This window comes from Camelina sativa, chromosome 3 (genome assembly GCF_000633955.1).
Source record: "Camelina sativa cultivar DH55 chromosome 3, Cs, whole genome shotgun sequence".
Classification (NCBI taxonomy): domain Eukaryota; kingdom Viridiplantae; phylum Streptophyta; class Magnoliopsida; order Brassicales; family Brassicaceae; genus Camelina; species Camelina sativa.
Window position 1 is genome coordinate 27,073,993 of NC_025687.1, and position 26,805 is coordinate 27,100,797.

At 33.7% G+C, this 26,805-nt stretch overlaps 3 protein-coding genes across 4 annotated transcripts; 1 reads left to right on the top strand and 2 right to left on the bottom strand.

The window, feature by feature from the left end:
• LOC104778280 (probable LRR receptor-like serine/threonine-protein kinase At1g53440) lies at positions 5,656–13,884 on the top strand. The gene is made up of 23 exons (XM_010502688.2): positions 5,656–5,866; positions 8,936–9,110; positions 9,213–9,284; positions 9,390–9,458; positions 9,553–9,624; positions 9,702–9,773; positions 9,865–9,939; positions 10,023–10,094; positions 10,165–10,236; positions 10,319–10,390; positions 10,481–10,555; positions 10,641–10,712; positions 10,794–10,859; positions 10,939–10,998; positions 11,089–11,127; positions 11,204–11,253; positions 11,326–11,696; positions 11,788–11,986; positions 12,085–12,231; positions 12,330–12,451; positions 12,528–12,738; positions 12,822–13,059; positions 13,134–13,884. Exons 1-23 carry the CDS (start codon positions 5,758–5,760, stop codon positions 13,744–13,746), a joined length of 3,123 nt encoding a protein of 1,040 aa, XP_010500990.1. The 5' UTR covers positions 5,656–5,757; the 3' UTR covers positions 13,747–13,884.
• On the bottom strand, positions 13,482–16,462 carry LOC104778279. 2 transcript variants are annotated; one of them, XM_010502687.2, is made up of 8 exons: positions 15,601–16,462; positions 15,063–15,302; positions 14,835–14,924; positions 14,565–14,714; positions 14,356–14,480; positions 14,147–14,276; positions 13,922–14,053; positions 13,482–13,571 (listed from the first exon to the last, which is right to left on the bottom strand). In XM_010502687.2, exons 1-7 carry the CDS (start codon positions 16,093–16,095, stop codon positions 13,928–13,930), a joined length of 1,356 nt encoding a protein of 451 aa, XP_010500989.1. In that variant the 5' UTR covers positions 16,096–16,462; the 3' UTR covers positions 13,482–13,571; positions 13,922–13,927. The 2 variants fall into 2 exon arrangements, with proteins under 2 accessions (XP_010500989.1, XP_010500988.1); XM_010502686.2 differs by lacking the exon at positions 13,482–13,571 and having other exon boundaries at positions 13,801–14,053.
• Positions 16,694–18,856, bottom strand: LOC104778282. The gene is made up of 3 exons (XM_010502693.2): positions 18,084–18,856; positions 17,133–17,250; positions 16,694–17,038 (listed from the first exon to the last, which is right to left on the bottom strand). Exons 1-3 carry the CDS (start codon positions 18,692–18,694, stop codon positions 16,808–16,810), a joined length of 960 nt encoding a protein of 319 aa, XP_010500995.1. The 5' UTR covers positions 18,695–18,856; the 3' UTR covers positions 16,694–16,807.

A 26,805-nucleotide genomic window follows, 5' to 3' on the forward strand; every position in this document is an offset into this window, starting at 1 on the left:
CGCCTTCTTGTGATTCTTAGGCTCAATGGAAGAGACAAAGCATGCAAATTGCACTACATCAGAGTCGTGAGAGACGGACTCCGGAACGACAACCTTTTGTTTCTTCCCAGCCAACTGAGCAAAGTCAATCTGCTTTCCTCTGGTAACTCTACCCCCCTGAATCGCACCTATAACATCAGTAGAGGAGTGATTCCTATGAACCTGAGAAGGCACCGGATCTGAAGCAGATGGTGATACAGGCCTTTCAGGGACAACAAGACTGACAACTTCTTGTACAGACTTCTCAGCATCAGTTACCAGGTCCGTGTCGGAGACAATAGGCACCAATGCCACTCGCAGGAAGGAAGTGTCGTCAAACACTACATTGACAGTCTCCTGAACGGATCTCAGACGTTTGTTGTAGACGCGAAAGGCAGTGTTAAGTCTGAAATAACCCAGAAAGATACCTTCATCACTCTTAGAGTCAAACTTACCCAACTGATCCTTATCATTTAGAATATAACACATGCATCCAAACACATGGAAATAGTGTACAGTTGAAGACTTTCCTTTCCAAAGCTCATAGGGAGTCTTGCTGGTCTCTGGGCGAACATGCACACAATTGATGATGTACCAGGCTGTGTTCACAGCTTCATCCCAGAACCGGTGAGGCACTTGATTTCCATGTAGCATAGCTCGTGCCATTTCTTACAGCGTTCTGTTCTTACGTTCAACAACACCATTCTGCTACGGCGTTCTTGGTGCAGAGTACTGATGAGTAATGCCTTGATGTCCACATAATTGCTCAAACTTGCAGTTTTGAAACTCACCACCATGATCACTTCGAATGGTCTCAATGGAACACTTCTCACTCTTAATCTGCAGGGCAAGGATACGAAAACATTCAAGAGTGTCAGATTTATCACGAAGAAACCTTACCCAGGTGTAGCGAGTGTAGTCATCCACCATTACGAAAATGAATCGTAGAGCAGAAATGATCTGAACTTGTATAGGCCCCATCAGATCCATGTGAACCAACTGTAAAGCATGATTTGTGCGAATATCTGTCAGAGACCCATGGGATGCTTTGATCTGTTTTCCCTTGTTGCATGGACCACATAAAAAGTGTGGATCACCCTTCAGCTTTGGCAGTCCTCGCACAACTTCTTGGTTTGCCAATTTCAACATCGTGCGCACATTCAAATGACCAAGTTTCTGATGCCACAACTCTGTGTCTAACTCAACGGTGGCATTAAAGCACAACATTTCTGATTTCCACATATAGCAATTATTCCCAGATCGTTTACCTCTNTGCATCCAAACACATGGAAATAGTGTACAGTTGAAGACTTTCCTTTCCAAAGCTCATAGGGAGTCTTGCTGGTCTCTGGGCGAACATGCACACAATTGATGATGTACCAGGCTGTGTTCACAGCTTCATCCCAGAACCGGTGAGGCACTTGATTTCCATGTAGCATAGCTCGTGCCATTTCTTACAGCGTTCTGTTCTTACGTTCAACAACACCATTCTGCTACGGCGTTCTTGGTGCAGAGTACTGATGAGTAATGCCTTGATGTCCACATAATTGCTCAAACTTGCAGTTTTGAAACTCACCACCATGATCACTTCGAATGGTCTCAATGGAACACTTCTCACTCTTAATCTGCAGGGCAAGGATACGAAAACATTCAAGAGTGTCAGATTTATCACGAAGAAACCTTACCCAGGTGTAGCGAGTGTAGTCATCCACCATTACGAAAATGAATCGTAGAGCAGAAATGATCTGAACTTGTATAGGCCCCATCAGATCCATGTGAACCAACTGTAAAGCATGATTTGTGCGAATATCTGTCAGAGACCCATGGGATGCTTTGATCTGTTTTCCCTTGTTGCATGGACCACATAAAAAGTGTGGATCACCCTTCAGCTTTGGCAGTCCTCGCACAACTTCTTGGTTTGCCAATTTCAACATCGTGCGCACATTCAAATGACCAAGTTTCTGATGCCACAACTCTGTGTCTAACTCAACGGTGGCATTAAAGCACAACATTTCTGATTTCCACATATAGCAATTATTCCCAGATCGTTTACCTCTGAGTCTGACAGACCCTTGTTGATCAACAGCTTTGCAGTCCTTCCTGGTGAAGGTAACATCTAAGCCCTCATCACACAATTGACTGACACTAATCAGATTGGCCTTCAATCCATCTACCAGGAACACATCATTCAGCTGGGGTTGAGTGTCACCACTAGTTGTACCTTTTCCTCGAATTTTCCCTTTTGCTCCATCTTCAAACGTTACTCTTCCAACAACAACATCTTCTACGTGAGACAAATTGTCAAGTGCCCCTGTCATATGTCTGGAACATCCGCTGTCAAAATACCACTTGGCCTGATCAACTTCAGTNAGAGCAGAAATGATCTGAACTTGTATAGGCCCCATCAGATCCATGTGAACCAACTGTAAAGCATGATTTGTGCGAATATCTGTCAGAGACCCATGGGATGCTTTGATCTGTTTTCCCTTGTTGCATGGACCACATAAAAAGTGTGGATCACCCTTCAGCTTTGGCAGTCCTCGCACAACTTCTTGGTTTGCCAATTTCAACATCGTGCGCACATTCAAATGACCAAGTTTCTGATGCCACAACTCTGTGTCTAACTCAACGGTGGCATTAAAGCACAACATTTCTGATTTCCACATATAGCAATTATTCCCAGATCGTTTACCTCTGAGTCTGACAGACCCTTGTTGATCAACAGCTTTGCAGTCCTTCCTGGTGAAGGTAACATCTAAGCCCTCATCACACAATTGACTGACACTAATCAGATTGGCCTTCAATCCATCTACCAGGAACACATCATTCAGCTGGGGTTGAGTGTCACCACTAGTTGTACCTTTTCCTCGAATTTTCCCTTTTGCTCCATCTTCAAACGTTACTCTTCCAACAACAACATCTTCTACGTGAGACAAATTGTCAAGTGCCCCTGTCATATGTCTGGAACATCCGCTGTCAAAATACCACTTGGCCTGATCAACTTCAGTTTTATCTGTTGTGTATGCAACATGTCAGTAGAGATCATCTTTTCTGACATACCCTTGTTGAACTCTTCTAACAGCTGGGTAGAAGCTGCCATTCTGCACTAGATTCATCACACAATTCTGAAACTTGAAACACTGGGCCTTGAAGTGATTTAGATGACTACAGTACCAACATCCTCTTCTCCTGCTAAGACCAACATGTCGCTGAGCAGCCTGGGGATAGCTCTGTTGACCATATGTTTGCCTCATTGGTACCTCACGCTGCACAAACATCTGCCTGGAATGCAGATTTACCTTAGGAATCTGATAATGACGTCCGTTTGGTGCAACAAGTTGTGCTTTGGGTTTTGGTTCAGGGTTCTGCCCTTTAACAAACTGTGTGGACTTGTCAGAGTTGATTCCCTGATAACCCAGACCCCACTTTGCAGTGCTTGATTGTCTAGTACTGAGCAAGAATTCCAGATCTTTAGTTCCTTTACTCAGCATCCTGATGCTTTTCAGCTGTTCTTCCAATTGCTTCTCAAGACGCAGAGACTTGGCTTTTTTTTCACTTAGCTCCTTAGCCAACAATGAAATGTTCATTTGAAGCGTATCTCTCTCGGCAGACAACTCACTGTTATCTTGAGTCTTTTGCACAATGGTCTGAATAAGAAGATTTATCTGATCTTCCAACGACAAACCTGCCTCTTCCCCATCTGAGTCCGACTCAATTGTCTTGTCAATGTCTTCTTTCAACAACAGAACTTCATCTTCTTCATCTTCCTCGATTACTCCCAGCAGAGCTACAAAGTTGTTCAGAATTTCACCTTTGTTATCTTCTTCATCAGAATCACTTTCACTCCATGTGATGTAGGACTTCTGATTACTTCCTTGGGAGGGGCAATCAGTATTGGTATGACCAAAACCCTTGCATCCATAGCATTGTAGAGAGTGCTTCCGTTTGTTGTTTGGACACTCAGCCTTGTAATGACCATATCCTTCACACTCAGCACACTCACGTTCTGACTTATCATTCTTCCTAAAGCCCTTGAAAGGATCTGCACTTGCAAGTGATGGTGTTCCCTTCCGCTGACCTCTTTCCATCTTGCGAAAATACTTTTTAACCAATAGACCAACCTTTTCTTCGTCTTCAAGCTCATGCGATTCAACAAGCTTATGTTCTTCTGCAGCTTTAAGAGAAAATGACTTAGCATTCATTTTCTCTTTCTTCTTTAGTTGCATCTCAAACGCCTGCATCATCCCAACAACTTGATTGTACTTGAGTTCGTCTGAATTCAAAGACACATCAATAGCAGATCTGTGGGGCTGAAACTTGTTAGGTAGACTTCTGAGAAATTTCTTGACCAGCTTCTTGTCCTTGTATTGTTTACCCAAAACAACAGATTCTTGAGCAATACCACTCAACCGACTACTGTAATCCGCCACAGATTTGGTTTCAGTCATTTGAAGATTCTCAAAATCAGATGCAAGATTGTCCAACCTCGTGCGCCTAACTCGAGTAGTTCCTTCAAATATGACTACGAGAATGTCCCAAACCTCTTTAGCCGACACACAACCTTGAACTTGATTGAAGATATCTCTTGGCAGAGATTTGAAGATGACTGACAGGGCCTGCGAATTGTGCTTGGCTTCAGCCTTTTCTTCAGAACTTGATTGAAGATACCACCCACACTCACCTTCAAAGCTTTTGTACTTGCTTGAAGGTTTACAAAACTCACAACTTTATCCTACGAGTGCTGACTCTTTTTGCGGCTAGCCCTCGTCATTTTATAACCCCACACACACGATCTCTAACCTAGATCTTGTGTATCCTAACTAAAAGGAAATATTCCTTATCCTTAAGAGAATATATTCCCTTATTCCAACTAATCAAATATACACTCAATATTTTCGAGTATATCTTGACCTCTTCTTCTTTCCTTCTCACGCACCTTGTCATTGTGTCCACAATATTTCTCCATGTCAGCACGTCACGCCACATCAGCATATCAGCCCTCTGAGATACTTCACAGCTGCATGTTCCCTTCAGAGCTCTGTTGCACTTTCAATAAATTGTTCTAATCTCTTATCTGATGGGATGTATGGGCATAGGCCTAAAACTTGCTGGTAATACAAAAAAACAAAAAAAAACAAAAAGATGTTAAATGGTGTGTATCTTCTATCTAGTTCTTAAAATAGTTAGGACCTAAAATAACGAAAATGCCCATTTTTTATAGATTTTTAGCCTTAATTTAACATAATGAACAAAATTTGAGAAAAAAAAAAAACCAAATGAGTATATATATATTTTTTAATTCAGTATATATAATTACACCTTGGAGTGGGCCATTTCTTCCAGATCTCCTTTCATTATGTTTTCATAATTTTTAACTTTTCCAGACCTTTGGACCAGTCTAACGGTTTTGTTTTGTTTAAGGATATTTCGTACACAAATCGATATTTAACCAACAAAAAAAAATCGATATTTAACCATGAAAATGATAGAAACGTGCTACTGTATTATAATAATTTATTTTTGTAATGATTTAACACAAAATCGAAGACTTAGAAAGAAGTCAATGAACTCCACATAATTATTCAGTCCCGGTGGCTAGATATTAAAACAAATATTATATTTATGAGATTTTATGTTTATAAATTATGTGAACACTAATCTCTCAATCTCTTAAATCATTTTGGTCTCTTTGAAAATTGTGAGAGTCTGTTTGGTTTTCTCCCGAGGAAAAACAAAAAAATGGGTTTCTTTTGCTCGGCCGAGAAAGTCAAGTATGCTCTTCTTCTCCTCATCTTCATCTGCTTGGATATATTCGGATCAAATGCTCGATTTTTGCCTGAAGATGAAGGTGCCTATCACTCTGTCTAATATTTACTTTTCGTTTAGATTACTTCACTTTGAATTTTGATTAGTAGCCAATTCAACTTTATTTTGGAAGAAAAATATTTGTCAAAATTCCCCAAATTAATCTGACATATCAAGTATTTGCCAAAAAAAACATATTTTTTTTTGTTTTGTAAACAGAAAAATACCTATATTATTTTATAGTTAAAAAAACACACTACAATTTTCTTCCAATTTTCTATCTTTTCTAATACGATGGTCAACATTGTTACCCAAATCGTGAAACATTGTTACTTTTATGTCACGTGGTGACTAAAGATGGCGAAAAAACAATTTTATCCATTTTGTAAACTTAAAATCAATATTCGCCCTCTTGAATCCCTAGATTTTAAATCGATTTCATGATTGATTTTAAGTTTACAAAGGAGAGAACATCGATTTTTTCATCCATATTCACCACGTATAAAAAAAAATAGTAATATTTGATGATTTGACCACAAGACCTGAAAAGATGAGAGATTAGAGAAAATCATGCTTTCTCTTCATTTTAACTATAAAATAATATAAGTAATTTTTTTGACAACAAAAAAGTTTATGTTATCTTTATGACAAATATTATATAAGTCGAGTTTTTTGGAGAACTTTCCAAAAAAATGGGATTGGTGCTTTTAAAAGAAAAAACCAATTGAAATTTTTTTGTCTTTTGTTATTATTGACTAATCTATAATCTGGTGCACATAAAAAATCGAATAAACTATATTGTGGTTGTAAATAATTTTTTACAAAAAAAAATTGAAAAGATAAATTGTAATTTTCTTTATCAAAAATATATATATTCTGTTGATATTGGTCGTCAATGAATTTATTTAATAAAAATATCCTTAATAGCACTGAAACAAGTTTATCGACAGTTATAGCATACATTCTACAAACTTCCAAGACACAACTAAATTATTTTTAAAAAAATTAGAACTTCTTTTATTTATGAGTTCTCAATTTTACATTCTAGGATATAGTTTTGCGAGGGGTGGAATTTAGTATCTATAGTTTAAAGTTTAATTTTGAAATATGATGTTATTTTTGAAATTGATGTGCTAAGCTGGAAACAAAACTTATTTTGTGATATTTGTGAAAATTCCGTTTATTCTATGGTATTTTTTTGTCATCATGATTTACATATGATCCCGGACTCTAGAAATAAAATAAATATATCACATCCATAAATTTATTTATATTTTTATAGTAGATCAATTTTGTAATGCATGACTAATTAAAAAATACCATAAAAATAGCACTAAAATGTTTATTGGAAAATTATAGCATAGGCTTTCCATATACAATATTAGTAGGTTAAAGTAATTTTTATATTTTTTGAAAAAAATTGAAAATTTAAAATAATATGCTAAATTTAAAAATAAAATTTATTTTTATGCTATTTGTAGAATTACTCCTAATTTAAAGGTTTTCTTTTACGAATATATCATACATAATTTATTTTTCTCCAAGATGTCAGATGTGTATTATCAAATAATAATACTTGTACTTTTCAATATGTGCAAGTTGGGTTAACGAAAGGACCTTACAACATCCATAAAGTTATTTATATTCTATTATTGTTGGTCAGACTATTAATGCGTGACTAATTTAATGGTTTTATTTCTAATATTATATCATAATTTAATTTTAGAGAAAAAGATGACTAGTTACACGAAGTATAGGAGAATACATGGTCACACATGCCAAGTATATTATTGTATACTTAACTACACGAAGTATATGTATTACATAACTACATGCATAAACTACATGATGTTATGCGGTCAACATCATAGACATATAATCCAGTACACCGGTCAACTGATTCCGGCGAGAACCGACGTTGACTAACACTAAAAAAAAATATTCTAAATTAAAATAATAAAAACATATTCTATTCAATATCGAAATATTTTTTATATATCTTTAATATATTCATTCTTATAATTAGTTACTTTTTATTTTTCAAGCTAAAGTAAATAGTTTAATAAAAATCATTATAATTATTTTCAAGATAGAAAAATTCATTTATAATTATCTTCAAGATATAAAATCATTTAGATATTGAATAGTTAAAAGATATTAGATATTGCAATATTGAATAGATATTAGATATGAAAAACAAATTTAATTCAATATCTAAATATTTTTTATTTATTTCCTAAATATATCCTAAATGTAAAATAGAGAATCCAAACCTTAAAAAAATTCTAAAAATTAATTTAACATATTGTAATTGTGTAAAAGAGGGTAAAAATGAAAATGTTCATATGTTAAAAGTAAATATTGTGATTTTTTTTTGTTATTTATATGTTATTTTGAGTATGTTTATTATTATATAAATTAATACTTGTACGCTAATGTACGTGCAATTTGGGTAATCATATACTATTTCTTTCATAAAACTTATATATATACTAGTATTTCTAAGTAATCTTCATTTTCAAAAAAGTTACAATCGATACCATTGCTTATTATTCAAATCCAAACAACTCATATATTGTGAATTGTTTTTTTTTAGATGGACATATTTACTCAATTAATATATAAATGTGTCTTCAACACTTCAACTTCCCACATCAACTTTGGAATCATATTATAAAATAAATCAAAATAAATCCAAATCCAAACAAGTAAGAAGCTTCATTTTAGAAGTCCAAATTTAAAGTTTGTATACGATTAAAATCTGTTTTTTATTTAACTGTTTAATTCTACCGTGCATAGTAAAAAAAATTAAAGCTATAAATACTTAAACATATTAAGAAATTAAAATAGTACTGAAGAGTTATATTGCAAGACGGATTTGAACCTATAAAAAAGATATAATATATCATTAATTTGATAGATCAATAGAGGTTAAATTCTCATTTTACTATTTTTTTAACAACACCAATATAAAATATGTCAAATTAATTAGTAACTGTCCTTATTGGGATGCCGTCAATTTTATTTATTAGAGATTTTGGTATGTATAATACAAAACTTTACATAATTAATATTTGACCATCAAATGTTTTGACCATTTTTTATTGTACAGTACAAACATTGCGAACCATCTTTAGGAAGCTTCAAAACAAAACAGTGAACATCGAGAGGACTTCTTGTTTGGACGGGAAGTGGAACTTTGTTTCCGGCTCGTCGCCCAAAGCTACCAGTAACATCACCTGCGACTGTACCCTCAACTCCAGTTCAGTCTGTCGTGTCACAAACATGTACATAAAGAAACTTCATTTTTCAGTAACTTATATAACAAGAAACAGAGTTAGGGTTCTGAAAAGGATTTTTTTTCTTCTTTTGTTCACTTTCATAAACAGACAGCTTAAAGGTTTCAATTTGCGAGGAATAATCCCGCCGGAATTTGGGAACCTCACGCGTCTCACAGAGATGTATGAACCTGGATCTTTGTTTCTTGATTTTACTGTCAATGGATCATAGCAAAATGTCAAAGTCTTGGGACTTAAGTAATCTTTGTTCGTGGTTTTTTCTTACAGAGATCTTCAGCTGAACTTTCTCAGTGGAACAATCCCTACGACATTGTCTCGAATTCCGCTTGAAATCTTGTAACCATTCTCTCTCCAATGCATATATCTTTTTCCTTGTGATGATCAGTAAAGTTGTACTGATCCTTGCGTTTTTGTTTTCTGCAACAAACAGGTCTGTAGCCGGAAACCGTCTCTCCGGACCATTTCCACCTCAACTCGGAGAGATTACTACACTTACTATAGTGTAATATTACATATCGAATTCTATTTCCTTCAAACCAGAATTGAAGAGACTTATATGGGGAAAAAAAACTTTTGCAGGCAACTGGAAACTAATCTGTTCACAGGACAACTTCCTTCAAACCTAGGGAACTTGAGAAGACTGAAAAGATTGTAAGATCTTTTATTATGTATTTTGTTTTGTTTTTCTTATATATTGTTATCGTTTAACTTGATGCATGATTTAGTGTATTTATGATTACAGGCTACTCTCTTCAAAAAACAACATCACGGGTCGGATCCCTGAGTCCTTAAGCAATCTCAAAAACTTGACTGATTTGTAAGTAGAAAGACATACAGTGAGACTTCAAAAATTGGTGTATTCTTTGGAATGATTCTAAAACCTTCCTCTGTTTATTGCAGTCGGATTGATGCAAACTCTCTATCTGGGAAGATACCTGATTTTATAGGAAACTGGACTCAGCTTATTAGGCTGTGAGTCACCTTCATTTAATTTTTCAGCTTACAGTGAAGTTTGTAGTAAGACTGAATTGTTAATTTGCAGAGACCTCCAAGGCACATCAATGGAAGGTCCAATTCCAACTTCAATATCAAAATTGAAGAACTTGCTTGAATTGTAAGTAAGCAAAGAGTTTGATGATACCTTTTTTTGCATGCTCGTCAAAACTTCTGAGCTTAATAAAGCTCTCTTTTATCAGGAGGATAACCGATTTGCATGGACCAGCCTCTTCTTTTCCGGAACTGCAAAATATGACGAATATGCAACGATTGTAAGTGTTGAAGTTTGACTCAACTCAAGTTATAAACTCAGTTTCATCAAACACCATTTAGGTATCTTCTTCTTTTATTAACTTCATCAGGGTACTAAGAAATTGTTTGATAAGGGGACCTATTCCAGAGTACATTGGTACCTCCTTGAGTAAGCTGAAGTTACTGTAAGTCAAATTCTCTTGCTACTTCTACAGCTTAAAGGCTAATAGTTTGATCCAAGATCTCACCTTAAAGTATGTGTGTGTGCAGAGATTTAAGCTCAAACATACTAACCGGTGTAATTCCAGACACATTTCGAAATCTTGAGACATTTAACTTTATGTAAGTTTCAAATTATCAACATATAATGATGATATAAATCTTACTTTCAAAAACTGAATGTTAATTACTTTGCTGCTTTAGGTATCTGAATAATAACTCATTGACTGGTCCAGTTCCTCAGTTCATTCTGGATAGTAAACAAAATATGTAAGCAAACTAACTTACTACCTCGAGGTTGAAAATTCGGAATACAACTGCGTTTAACGATTTCTTGATCTGTTTTCAGCGATTTATCTTACAACAATTTCACTAAGCCACCTACTCTAAGCTGTAATCAGCTTGATGTGTAAGCATTGTTGTTGTTTCATATCAGTGATTTTCAGTTTCATCTTGTCTATATGCTTTTCTAATCAGCAATATTGGCTAAAATCTTCAGAAACTTGATCTCCAGCTACCCATCAGCAACCGATGACTCGTGAGTCTTCTTTTTCCCCTCCTTTCGGTTCATTAAACCAAAGATACTTACAGAGAAATAATACCTACTTGTGTAGTGTTCAATGGTGTTTGAGGAAGAATCTTCCATGTCCTAGAGAGGCAGAACGTAAGTGGGAATTAGTTTCTTTCAGGATTCAAACTTTTCTAGGGGAAAAAAAACTGAATAAGTTTCTTGCAGATTCTTCCTTGTTAATCAACTGTGGAGGAAACCAACTCAAGGTTGGTAAAGACATGTATGTGGAAGACCTAAACAAGAGAGGAGCATCAACATTCTCTTCTGTCTCTGAAAGATGGGGATACAGTAGTTCTGGAGCTTGGTTAGGCAATGACAAGGCCGCCTACTTAGCAACTGACACATTTAACTTGATCAATGAATCAACTCCAGAGTTTTACAAAACAGCCCGTCTCGCTTCACAATCACTCAAGTACTATGGACTGTGCATGATAAAAGGAAGTTACAAAGTGCAGCTCCATTTTGCAGAGATTATGTTCTCAGATGACCAGACTTATAGTAGCTTAGGGCGGCGAGTATTCGACATTTATGTTCAAGTGAGTTTTGCAGAACAAAGATGAAATTTTTGTTTCAAAACCAAGTTTCAGTTTCTTGGATCAGAATTCAAACTGGGATTCTCTTGTGCAGGGGAATTTGTTGGAGAGGGACTTTAACATAGCAGAGAGAGCAGGTGGAGTTGGTAAACCGTTCCTAAGGCAAATTGATGATGTTCAGGTGAATGGAAGTACATTGGAGATTCACTTGAAGTGGTTAGGGAAAGGCACAAACGTAATACCAACACGAGGTGTTTACGGGCCTCTCATATCTGCCATAACGATTACACCAAGTGAGTTTCCTATCCAATCTTTCTAAACTGTTTATTATAATTTTGGAGTGAGTGAATGAGTGAATGTTCTCTCTATTTTATATTGCCTCTTCTTGTAGATTTCAAGGTTGACACCGGAAAAGAATTGTCCAAAGGAGCAGTTGCAGGCATCGTAATTGCAGCGTGTGCAGCTTTCGGGTTGCTGGTACTTATAATCCTTATGCTAACAGGTTACTTAGGTGGAAAAGAAGAAGTGGATGAAAATGGTAAGAAAGAAAACATCATTCCTATCTTTCAAGAAATGCTCTTTCTCATTTTCAAGATCTGATTGTTTCTTTCAAATCTTACATTTTTGTTTTATCAGAAGAGCTTAGGGGACTTGATTTGCAGACAGGATCGTTCACATTGAAACAAATCAAACGTGCTACTAATAACTTTGATCCAGAAAATAAGATTGGTGAAGGAGGATTTGGACCAGTTTATAAGGTGATGCATGATTGCTTTGGTTTGACATCTTCACAAGTTCTTTAATTTTGGTGTTATAATGTGTTTTGGTTATTAGGGTGTTCTCGCTGATGGAATGACCATCGCGGTGAAGCAGCTTTCATCAAAATCTAAGCAAGGAAACAGAGAATTTGTGACTGAGATCGGCATGATCTCTGCGTTGCAACACCCAAATCTTGTGAAACTTTATGGTTGTTGCATCGAAGGGAAAGAGCTTTTGCTTGTGTATGAGTACTTAGAGAACAACAGCCTCGCTCGCGCACTCTTTGGTTAGTTTTCTGTATCCATCTGAGAAAAGTTAGATTGAAAGATCATGATCTTTAAGCTAGTCTCTTTTGGGTTATTTTAACAGGCACAGAGAAACAGAAACTTCACTTGGAGTGGCCAACAAGGAACAAAATATGCTTAGGGATTGCGAAAGGATTGTCTTATCTACACGAGGAATCAAGGCTGAAGATTGTTCATAGAGACATAAAAGCGACAAACGTGCTTCTTGATCTGTCTCTAAATGCTAAGATCTCGGATTTTGGTCTAGCCAAGCTCGACGAGGAAGAGAATACACATATCAGCACAAGGATTGCAGGAACAATGTGAGTGTTCATTACTTATCTTTTCTGAAATTCATTGGTTAACACTTACAAGAATTTATGTTTCACTGATGCAGAGGTTACATGGCTCCAGAGTATGCAATGAGAGGTTACTTAACAGACAAAGCAGATGTTTACAGCTTTGGTGTTGTCTGCTTAGAGATTGTTAGTGGAAAGAGCAATACAAATTACAGACCAAGAGAAGAGTTTATTTACCTTCTTGATTGGGCAAATGTCTTGCAAGAACAAGGGAGTCTTCTAGAACTTGTGGATCCTGATCTCGGTACAAGCTTTTCGAAGAAAGAAGCAATGAGGATGTTGAACATAGCTTTACTCTGTACCAACCCCTCTCCGACACTGAGACCACCAATGTCATCTATTGTAAGAATGCTAGAAGGAAAAATCAAAGTCCAACCACCACTGGTGAAACGTGAAGCTGATCCAAGTGATTCAGCTGCAATGAGGTTTAAGGCCTTCGAGCTTTTGTCACAAGACAGCGAGTCACAAGTCTCGACCTATACAAGAAACAGTGAACAACACATTAGCTCGTCTTCTTTGGAGGGTCCTTGGGTTGACTCTTCCTTCTGTGAGCCTAGCAAAGATGTTAGCCGACAACAGCAAGAAGAAGGAAGGTCATCATCTTCGTCGAGGGGACTGTTAGATGATCTTACCGATGTGAAGATTGAGTAATGAATTGTATAATTTTTTTTTTTTTTCTTGCTAAATTTACTGTACAAAATAAGATTTATTTTCAGGTTTTGTTATTAGGCTGTGAAATCTTTCTGTGGGATTGATGAGTTTGATTTACTATATACAATTTAGTCTTTAGACGAGAGACTACACAAACCAAACACTTAGCCCTTACATATTTTTAGAACTCGAAAGCATTGTTAATCTGAATGGAGAAAGATGGTCGAGCAACGTTTGAAAGAGGAGTATCAGCTCTAACAACTATTCCGGTTCGTCCAATGTTCCCATTCCACTTTGACCGACCAAACTGAGGTTTTAGAGAAAACCCAAAATGAGAGCAATGAACAACCAAACTAGGTTTGGGTTAAAGAAAAAGAAAGAAAGAGAAATATTAGCTTACGGAAACAGATGCAAATGTTGAAGGATGAGCTGCGAATGCGCAGCCACATATCATATTGATATTATCGTTCAACGAGTGAATAACTTCGGTTCTCACCCCGGGATTGCTTCCACCAAATGTAGAGCACATGCTGTTTACTGTGTTTGTGAGTTCAAAAGGAAAAAAAAGAAGCGTTTTGATTGGAAAGAGAAAGGCCGGTTTTAATTAACCTAAGTTGAATTGCAGGTTTCAACATGAGACCGGACCTACGCCAAGCCAAGGCTTGAGAAACACCCAATGCAAATGATTTGTCAGGCCAATTTACCATTGGTGCGATTCGTGCTCCCTTTTTACTCTGAAACATCAAAGTCGAAATTTTTGTAAGCTCTTGAATAAAGAATTGTGAGTGACTATACTTGATCAAATATTATTAACCAACCTTGCAGGAGAAACTAAATCTCATATCTCCTGGATATTGACCTTGCGCTTGAAGAAGACCACCGCATAAAGGAACAAAGACACTTGTCGTCAATCCCTCACCAGATACATATGTTAATTGTCCATTTGGGAATTGCAAGTCTACAAATGACTGTTCCATGAGCCGGAGAAATACAAAGCTTCGAGAATTAGTTCCACAATGCAAGATTATGAAAAGGCAAACAAACACACATATACACGCGTAGACAGATTTTAAAGTAAAGACACTTACGCAATCTAAAGGATTGAGGCAGAGCATGGACATCATAAGCCATCTTCGATGCTTTGACCACAAAGCTGGACACAGAGAATGCATACCTTTCTGAAAAGAGATTACCATATGAGTGATATCCGAGTTTTGAAACAATAAGCAAAAGTTCGAGATAAGAAGACTAACACAAGTAACACAATCATACTTCCATTGAGACAAAAGATAATAAGGTTGAAGCTTTAAGCATACCTTTCTATCATACCCGTACCAAAGCAAGTGTTGCTTTGATAAATGAACAGGTAACAGAAGAGTTGAATCGCGCAGAAATAACAAAGGTCCGAGCTGAAGTAGAAAGAGAGACGAGCTATCATCTCTCGCAGCGGAATTTGAAGTAGAAGCTTCTACCCTCCAAAGATCTCCCCTGGCTGCTAATGAATGTTCCATACCACTTGTTCTACTTTCATAACTTGACGATAGCTCAACCATTCCCTACAAGGAGCAGAAACTGTAATCTGTAAACAAATTTCACCCTTGAAAAAAACTCCACTGAACCTGATTCACCATGTCAATTTATACTTACTGACCAAAGCCATAGCTTAACTTAATCCTATTTTCACAATATCTCAATAAGCAAGCATCTAAATTCTTTAAACTTTGGATATGCTCATACTCAAACCTCTAGGAAATCGAAGCTAGATATCTCTGCCGTTATATACAAAGCTAAGGCCACTTTGATCAGTAAGAAACAAAAATTAAAAACTTGAAATTGCAGAAGTACAACAAGTACCTTTGGTCTCGTATGTAATCCAATAGTACTTAAATCGAAGTCTGTAACTTTCTCCTCCAACACAGTAACAGAGGAAGCAGTATCAGTCTTAGAAAACCCTGAGTTCTCTTTTGTGTCCACATACGCCCCATGGCTCCTCGTAACAGAATACCTCTCAGTTGAAACAGTCCCATCGTGCCAAAACGGTATAGGCAACCTTCTGAAGAATTGATGAACCATCACATTTAATCCAGCGCCAAAATCAACACCAGCTTGACCAATCTTGTTCCCAATATCAACAATCGCCGAGACGCCATTGATGGGTTGGTCGGTGAAAAACTTAGGATCCCTAATCCCAAAATGCTGACTTGAAAACTCGAGATCGAATAGCTTCGATGGAAACGAAGGTGGGTTGATATGAATCAAACCGTTAAAGCCCTGAGCAAGTCTATCAGCTAGGTCATGTCCATGTCTTTGAACCTCTTCCCAAGCTTCCAAAGATCTTTCCACAGACATTGTTTCTTCGGTATTCAAATCCACATGCGAGACAAACTCAGAATCTCCGAGAATTTATCAAAAGTTTAAAATTTACAACTCCACCAAGAGTTAAAAAGGTAAAAGCTTGAAGAGTGAGATAGAAGGAGGAGAAAAGCCACAAATTTTACGATATCCACTCACACTGTAATCAAAATTAGGTTTCAATAGAAGTTGGAAAGCTGAGACCCACAAAAAAGTTTGAAAATTTATCCTTTTTTTCGTGGAGAGTTCGAATGTATGGGAGATGCTATGGAATCTAGCGAGTGAACTTCAAAGCGAAGAAAGTGATTTTGAAAAGACGCACACATATCAATCACCACCTTACCGCCACGTTTGATAGCAATGCCTGTGGCTCTTGGTGATAGGCTTGTTTTAAAGACGAGTCTCTGTCTCTTCTGAAGTCAGAAGACCCATTCCTTCCATACTTATCCAGAAAGTTTCTGACTCAGCCAGAAGGTTCACTAACACTATAGTGGAGCTTCTGGCTCACTAATACTATGCACCTAATGGAGATAAAATGTGAAAGCATAACCAAGTATAATCGGATTTGTAACCCTTTAACTGTTGCAAGTGAAAGTTAGAGTGAAGACTCTTCTTCTTCATATTAGTTTTTTTTATTTTGTTCAAACTTCCATTTGTGAAAACACTAGATTGATCTCTACTACAAACAAATCTTTGATAAGGTTATAACTCATGCGAGAGGAGTACAGACAGTTCGGCTTAAGTTCTGAATCTCTGTCAGCAATCTTGCGACTGAGTCTTGTACCTCTTGAGGAACTTGTAGCTTTGGATGAGTCAAGTCTAATGGATATAGTGTGATGACTTTCATCACAACAGACAAGTGTAGGTGCTTTGTTTTGCCATCCCATACGCTCTGGTTTGGAAACTTGCACTTCTCTTTTAACACGCATTTATTGCACACCTATTTATGCGAAAAAAGACTTTGTTAGATGCAGTTTGGGAGTTGCGAAATGAGATAAGGACAGTGTAGTGAGTGTGTGTATACATAAACTTACATTATTCTCATGGATATCAAAAAAGTTGCGCAATGTCTTAGCAGCGAATACTGCCCTTTTTTCCACACTCGGGCAACCAAAGAGCACAATCTTCTTCAGGTCACTACCTGATAACCACCTGCAAGTTAAATCTGAGGTTATGGAAAGCTGTAGAAACAATAAGATGATAGGATCAATTTCAAACTTCCTAGCTAGGTAAGGGGAGAATAAAATGCTGCAGGGATTGAGGCAATCAAGACCATACGTTTAAGGCACCTACGAATGTATTAATCACTTCTAATATCATAATTTCTCTACCAATGGGACAACTAGCCTATGATCGAAACACAAGACATCAATTCATCACAAAGGTTCCTCACTAGTCCTTCCAATAGCGCTAGCACAAATGAAAAGCGTACTGAGAAGTTTTCACCTAAACATGCCCAAGTTTGTCATCAGAGACCCATGAAGATGAACATTTCAACAAACATTTCTCTAAACGAAACCTAATCATTATCCATCAGTTATCCAAACAACAATTTAACTAAGGGCAAATAAAATGCTGCAAGGTAAGGCAATCAAGACCATAGAAAAGATTCTAAAACTCAACAGTCGACAAATAATTCCATTGAAAAGATCTACAAATGTATTAATCAATTCTTTCATCAGAATATCTCAATCAATGCTACAACTAGCCTGTGATTCAACCACAAGAACTCAATTCATCACAAAAGATTCCTCATTCCTAAAGAACTAGCACTGAAGCCCTCATTTTCCAACCCCAACCTATACTACCCAAGAAATGTTACATATACTACAATGCAAACCCTAGAAGGTGTCGCAAACGAACTGGCAGAACTGGATACTTACATGAACACCTTCTCTAAACGAAGCCTAAGATGTAGTTGTAACAATCCAACAGAACAAAACACAATATATGATCAATCAATATACAAGTAAAAAGATTCTTACTTTGCTATTTCCTGGTAATCCTTTCCAAACCTTTCCGCAGCAAACTTAACAAAAGTTCTAGAATACTCTTCATTAAGATTCCCCATATTCAACTTTTCTCCAGTGATGAAATTAGCCTTGTTCAAATACCCTTCTTTATGCAGAAGCCTCACAAACGACACCATCTCTATAGGAAGCTCCTTATAAACCCTAATCACATCCTCTTGTTCCCGACTACGTTTCTTTACCTCTTTCTTCTCTTCTTCGTCACCTTTAGACAACTTGTAAAGATTATCATGCCTTTTCTCAGTTTCCTCTGATGTCACAACCTTCTCCTTCTGTTTCTTCTTTCTCACAGGTTCAGATTTCTTCAGTTCTATGAGTTTCCTCTCCAATTCCAAAAGCTTTCTCTTCAATTCGTTGCCTTGTTCTTCTTCTTCTTCTTCGATTTCGCTCGTTTCTGGTCTGGGTCTCAATCCAACAGCCTCTTCGAAAAAAACAGAGAGTGGCTTCTTATGAGCTTCCGAAGTTAAGGTTCTGGAGACAATCAAAGGCGAGACGCACTGTGGTCTCTTCAAGAGAGTCTTATACAAAGTTTGGTTTTTGAGAATTGATTTGAGCACAACAGCCATGGCAAACTTGAGAAATCAACCAAAATAGGAAACTTAGTAGATTCACTGAATAATAGTAGTAGTAATCAATAACAATAAGCCAGCCATTGAAGCTCCTGAGATCTTCTCTAGAGAGTGACGCGAAAGGGTTTTAGAGAGGCTCTTGTAAGAGAGAGGGAGAGAGAGAGAGTAAACGATTCTTTAAACCGGTATAATAGTATTAGATTACATATAACCAAACCGGTTTTCGGTTATTGTAGATTTGTACCGGAAAATGTGAAGAAGAACCGATCTTGGAAAAATTTCAAAAAAAAAATTTGGACCAACTCTCGAATTAAGCGTGTCATCCTTGCACAGGGGCCATGCTAATATCGTTCCAATTTTAGTGAAGGTAACAATCACATTGTCGACTCTAATGACATATAAAACACTCGATTAGCTTGTAAGATCAGCGATGTGGGACATCAGACAGATAACAGAACAATATTTGAATTTGGGCTATTTTAATAAATTCAGTGAGCCCAATTTTTACCTAGGCCCGTTTAGGTATGAGAAGATCGATATTTTCATGTTTTAAATAGGAAGTTAACTTTTTTTTTTTAATGAATGCTAAATTATATTCAACCAAAAAAGGCTTGTACAAAAGTTATTTGATCCTTGTTTCAAAAGTAAGAGTAAAAGTTATTTGAGAAATCAAAAGGAACTTTAAGATCTGGACTGAAACCAGATTTGTAAGCCATCCCGTAGCTTTGCCGGGTTGTTTCGCTGAACAGAGGAGATCTTGTTACGAACAAGGCGATCCATGAACTCGATTAGCTGAGATGAGGTACGCGGCTGTTCTCCACGAGGGAAGTTAACTATTATCTCTATATACTTATAGCCTAGGTTGCATAGAAACGGAAACGGATACTTGGAAACGAAACGTTTCGGAAATAGAAACGCTAATTTCCTAAAATTATAAAATGGAAACGTTTGAGAAACGTATGCATATATACCTGGATATATAAGTATATACATAATAAAACACCAAACATAAAACCTATATCAAAATAAATATTTGATACAACATATATTCAAAACATAAATTTTAAATAGTTGAATTAAAATATTAATATATTATATATTTATATGTATTATGAATATATATTTTCAAATTATTTTATTTATTAAGTTTCTAAGCTAAAAAAAGTTTTCGTCATGTTTCCAAAACGAAAAGGAAGTTTCCATCGTGTTTCCAAACAAAAAAATTTACGAATCGTGTTTCCATGGCTTTTTCCGTGTTTCCACGAGTTTCCGTTTCAGAAACGTTTCGGAAACGGGAAACGGACCTTAAAATGAGTTTCCATGTAACATAGCTTATAGCAAAATAACCCTACTTATCATATAATATATTACAGAAAATGTTATTGTATGAATTTACAAAAAAGACTTATGAAAAAAAAATTGTATAATTGTAACAAGAAAATACTAACTCATTTAAATAGCAGTTAAAGTAGGATATTTCAACTAACTTTTTTCTTATAATCTACAAAATCTTTTTATTCTAACCTAAAAAATCTTTTTGTTATGCATATACAGTAAAACCTCTATAAATTAATACTGTATAAATTAATAAACACTATAAATTAATAAATTTTGTTGGTCCTGAATCGGGCCAATATTAAAATTAACGAAGTTCGATAAGATAATAATTTTTTGAAATCTCCATGTAAAATATGGTACTAATAATATCTTAAATTAATAATGATGTAAATTTACATATGTATATATATATATATATATATATAAATATGTTGATCTAACAATATATGTTTTAAAAAAATAAAATTTCTCTTAGAGCTCATATATATGATACATTTACTATGTTGTATTTCCAAAGTATAATGATATAAATACTATATAACATGTCATAAAAGTAACTATATTTTTTGAAGTTTTCAATTTTTAGATATTCATCATTTTCATTTTGACAGTTATATAGACTATTAAAATACGCCAATTGATATTATTATTCATAAACTTGAGTTTACGTATGTCATATATATTAGCGAATTTGTCTATTTTATTTGATTTATTGTCAATAATGTTTTCTAAATATTACTAATTCAATTCTAAAACTATAAATTTATAACATTCGAAAGTCTAATCTTATTTTTTAAAAATTGTATCAATTCCTAATTTTCAAAAATTCAAACAATTAGAAAATATATCTATAAATTATAAATACTATAAATTAATATCACTATAAACTAATAAAATATCACGGTCCCAACATTATTAATTTATAGATGTTTTATTGTATATATAAGAGGTATTGGGTCATATTTTACATTCGTTCACATAAAGTTTTTGAGTAAAACATTAATAAAATTATTTTATGTTTTTAGTGTAGCTCGAAGTTATTATTCAGTAATCTTGCTTGATGAAAATTTTGCATATTTGGTATATATTTTTATAGCATAATTTATCTATGGATTTCTCCATAGAGTGGGTTTGTTTTTAAACATTTAAAACTGGGTTTTGTTTGGAGGATACAATGGGGTAAGGTATTATCAGAGTCGTGCCTATTCATGAAAATAAGAAACACTGGCCTACGGCCTTGAATCTATATTATTATTTTTGAAGTACATTGTGGTTTATGTCAGTCAAGTTTTGCTTATTTAATATGTTTTATTTACAACATTACTGAATAACAATTTTCCTAAAATAACATTTCGTAGAAACTAAATTAATGAAACTATTTAAATCTACCTAATTTGATATGTTTATTGTCATAAATAGCTGGATAACATCTATACATTTCGGTTTTTCCACAAACAATTCTACACATTAAATTTTTATTCCCATAAAAATCTTCAAACGTATTTTAATAGATCTTTAGAGAAAAATCTGTTAGTTTTCCTAAATTATCTCGGCCTAATTAATAGTTTTCATGTAATATTTTCTACATTTAATATTTTCTACATTTATTGAAGGTGATAATATAGTTTTCCTAAATTATTTCGGCTAAATTAATTGTTATTTATTTTTTAAACACCATATATATATATATATATATATAGATGCATCTGTTTACTTTTACAACAATGAATTTTAATTGATAAATTAAAAAATAAAAATAATTAATTTTTATATACATTAAGCACATAAAATAACTATTACTTCTCACATATCTCTATATGATTCTACATAAAAAAAAACACAATCAAGTAGTGTACTGCGGTCAAAACTTAGATAACATAGTAACATTTATATTAAAAGACAAAAAAAACTTAATCATTTTATTTAAAATCATATATTAACATTAAAATCGTCCCGTAAATTCAATAGATAGTTATAGGTATATAGATTAAAAATTAATAAAACAACAGCAAAATAACAAACAAATATAATATATGTATTTTAAATATTTAAAAATTTAAATATAGTCTCGCGGTGTACCGCGGGTTAAATCCTAGTTTTGTATAAAATATAAGAAGCCATATTTGTCTAGGTTTATGGTTTTATCTTTTGATTTTATCTTGAAGTAATTACGTATGAATATTAAGAATGTTAATACAGTCCTAGAATAGGAAAACAGTAGAAAAATGAAAATATATGAAATCTTTATAATACAAAGTGTTGTTATCAACTAAGTAATGACTCTAATCTATACTATTAAAAGGGAAGCATTTTTAATAAGTAGACATAGATTAAGAGATTATTACATGAAATGCCACTGAAAACTGAATAAGAATATATAAATCGTGTATCCAAACAGATTGATTATCTCTATGACCAAACAAATTGATAGCCGAACCAAATCGGATGCAATTAAGTGATATAACCCAAATACAATATTTTCGGCGCAAACCTTCCAAATCGGGTGCAATTAACACCTAATATATACATATCACATAAAAATCGGCTCATATTAATACATACCATAAACAATCTAACTAAATCAATCCCCCATAATTAGCTTAGAATATCAAAGTGAGGTTCATATAATCTTAGCAATTAAATCGTAACAAATCTCGAAAATTACCAACACAAAATCAAACAGTTAACATAATCTTCGAAGATTATATGATCTCCAATTTTGAATTATGTATCCACGATATCAAAATATTTTCTTTACTAAATTTTAACAACTTACCAAATCTTCCAAGATAATATCATCAAATCTTAAATACTATGGTATATTCTTTAGAACATCCTGCACCTACTATAAAAGCAACGTACGTGATCAACGTCTTACACATCTCGCATACGGGAAAATACAAACCTATCATTGGAAGATGGGAAACCGCAAAAGAGGACAATGAATGTAGTATTCAAAGAGGTTTTGAAAAACCTCTAGATTATATCGGAGAAAGCAGAATGGATCATGTCATTTAGGTATGTATTAGAATTGATGACCTTAAACAAAGCATTTCATTTGTTTCATATTCATGTATCTTTCCGTTTTATAAATTTTGTTACAGGGGTTGTACTTTTAACAGGTGCTTTACAATAAGAAGGGATGACTGATCAAAACTATGATACTTTTGGGATAAAAATATGGAGTAAAGTTTGAAGCAGAGGGAGGCTAAAAGGAGATACAAAATGTGAGAAGAGCCTAGATATCAAATGGTTGCAGCCATCTATCCCTTATTTCATCATTTTATCTTATTACTTTGGGAACTTATTTTGTTTTCGATGTTTTCATTTTCAATAATGTCTACAGGATTATGCAAAAAGAAAGGGTTTTTTTTATATATTTGGGAAGATTGTAATACTATACTCTATTCAGTAATAAACCGAAACTTTTACTCGGTTGAACTGACTTCTAAACATTTTGTTAAGAAATAACTCAAATTAGAAAATAAAGTTTGGAATGACTAACCGATTAAAGGAGTTCTTATCATCACTCTCAGGGCGAAACACCATACTTCTAACCATGTTATAGGATTAACGTGAATATAACACAGTTTGTTAAAACCAAACCAGAAACCATAACATATACAAACAACCCAAATGAAACTTATATATTTGATTGGATTGTACATATAGCTTAACGGAACCACAAAGTCTTATATGTAAGTATCTTCTTCCTCGGCAGTTTTTGTTTTATTTAGTTCGAGTTTTCACTGTACTAAAACAAAGAAATAAAATCAGACATCTTCCAACAACAAATGAGTATCCAAGAAAACATGTAATAAGAATCAGATATAGGATCTAAGCTAATAAACAAAATTTACAAGAAACTAAAATTACCAAAAAAATCATATTGGATAAAGTAACAATTTTTTCCCGGCAAACATAACAACAATTTCAAACATGGAATTCAAGGTTTAAACGAATCTAACTAAATTTCAGAAAAAAAATTTGTGCGGCTATGAAATCATCCACAAATAATCACGAAAAAAACTTTGAGAATATTACCCAAGAGATTTAGATTAATTTATTAAATTTGAAAAAGGAAATATGAATTGTACAATACAAATCAAATAAAACATTAAGACAAATACCAATCTTCGCGTACCTAATCGATATTGGTTTCATACTTTGCTTCAACGTTGAGATGGATTCGATGGTAAACAAGATTGATTGAAAGATTTGGGTAAGCAAAACGTACAGATCGGTTTTTCCTGTTAAATATATTGTTCTTACACTGTCTTCTCCAAAACTATTGTTTCACTTCGTTTTCCCTAAAGAAACAGCTTCTACGTGGGCCAATAATACCAAAAACGAGGCTCACTTTTAATCTACATTGGGCCTTACATTTTCTCTACCTGAATTTTGTAATTGAAAAATACTTTACGAAACAAAAAAAACTTAATATATCAACAAGTCCACAAAACAAAATTCTACACTAAGAACAACAAATATATTTCTTAAAAAAAACAAAAAAAAACTTTTGAAAACATCCCCGCACGTACATGCGGGTTCGAATCTAGTAATATATAATCTATCTCAACATTTTTGAAGTACATTTTTGTGCTATCCACTCTTATAATTGTATCCAAACAAGTCTCAATTAAATTCTCTACAATCCTTACAACCAAACACAATCATTTCCTTATTTGATAATATTAATTTCCTAAAAACTATCTACCTAATTTAAATCAATATATTAAATTAAAATATAATTCTCCTTACACTTATATTTAATCTTATAATTAATTATTTTAATTAATATTTAATACATAAGGTTAATAAAATTTTAGATTTTTTTCAGCATATGATGTGATTTGAATTTTTATAAACGGATATATATTTTAAAATTTTTCGTAGGATATTTATAACCAAACAAGTATATCCACATATAGAGCTCGAAATACATTTTTGAAGTGCAATAGGGTGCCATCACTTTTTGTCTTTTTGCCAACTTCGGGTCAGATTTTTAACTAAAATTATAACCGATTTCATTATCCGGATCCTCCTTAAGATTACGGAATATTTTGGGCCGGTTTTTAATTCATAACGTACTTATTTACATCTAATTAATGCCAATTAATGCCCATTGTATCTTATGAAATATCTAATTTACATGCCGAAGTTTTAGTGCTGAGTTTGACAAAAAGAATTAATAACACAAATTCTGTAATCACATCCCTATAATATAGCAACTAATTCAAGATGAATACATCTTAGGAAATATCTAATTTGTGTTTAATAAACGATTATATATTTGCTAAGTTCTTATAAGCTTTAAATGTACACTATTGATCCAATAATATCAATTGAGAATCAAAACAAGAATATGTCATATCATTCATTCCTAAATCATAATTAACCAAATCATAAAATGTATATTCTCAACTTGCGAATCAAAAGTTTATACAAAATTTATCTACAACCGTTAACAGTATATATATAGATGCAATTCACCATCGACTACAATCACCACTAAACTATTACAATTTCATATCAACAAAATAATATACATGTGGTGTACCACGGGGTAAAACCTAGTATATTTATAAATAATAGTACATATCAACCAACTTATGAAAGCGACAATGTCTCAACCAACCAACATGGTTAATCACAAAATAATTAGACAATATATCATAATTAATCACAAAATAATTTTTATCCTTTTCATAATATTGTCGACATGTTTTCAAATAAATTTTTCTTGAATTTTTTTAATACGTTGATAAAAATGTTTAAAATTAGACTAAATTTGGTTTTCTGTTTATGGCCTCAAAAATTCTAGGCACGGTTCTGGGTGTTACTAAATATATGGGACAAGGACTTTGTTGATAGTCATGTACAATCCATTATTACAATTTGTAGCTTCGTTAATAGTTCAATGAAATTATTAACCCATAAATCCATATTTCTCACTATAAATTACTCCATCCGTTTCAAAATATAGGATGTTTTAACTAAAGCACGCAAATTAAGAAATCTTTACTTTTAACAAGTTCAACCAATCAGAAACAATACTGCATAATATAAAATACTAAATTAATCTAAAAGTTGCATAGAAACTTAAAAACATCTTATATTATGAAACAAAAAACTTCTCTAAAACATCTTATATTTTGAAACAGAGGGAGTATTATGTTTTATTTATTTTTTGTATTTCTAATGTTATTAGTTTGAAGAATATATACTATATGTATTTTCCGTTTGATTATCTTATATAATCAGTAGGCGTTTAAAGGTTATCTAAATGAAATATAAAGGTTAAAAAACTGATTTGTCTATATCTATATATAATTTCAAACCACATGAAAAAGTGATGACATAAAAGTATGAATAAATTAAGGGGCATATTAAATCATTAACTAGAATTTATTAGGATTATTTTAAATTTAGAAAGATTTAATTTTACTATATATATATACAATTAATTTGGATAATATTAAAATTTAGGAAGAATTTAATTTAATCAGTATTAAATAGTTCACATTACATCCTATGATTATTTATTTTGCTAAGCACACCAAAACATTTGAATTTAAATATCTCCTTAGCCATATGATTGTAAAACCTTTTCATCTTGAAGTCCAATTTTGATAGTATTTTTCTTTGCACTTAAAATTTTAAAAGTATGGGCATTTTTATTTATTTTTGATATTATTTTCTATAGACAAACAAAATATATATTACAAAATCCAAAATATTTTAGTTTTTATCATTTATTGTAATTACGA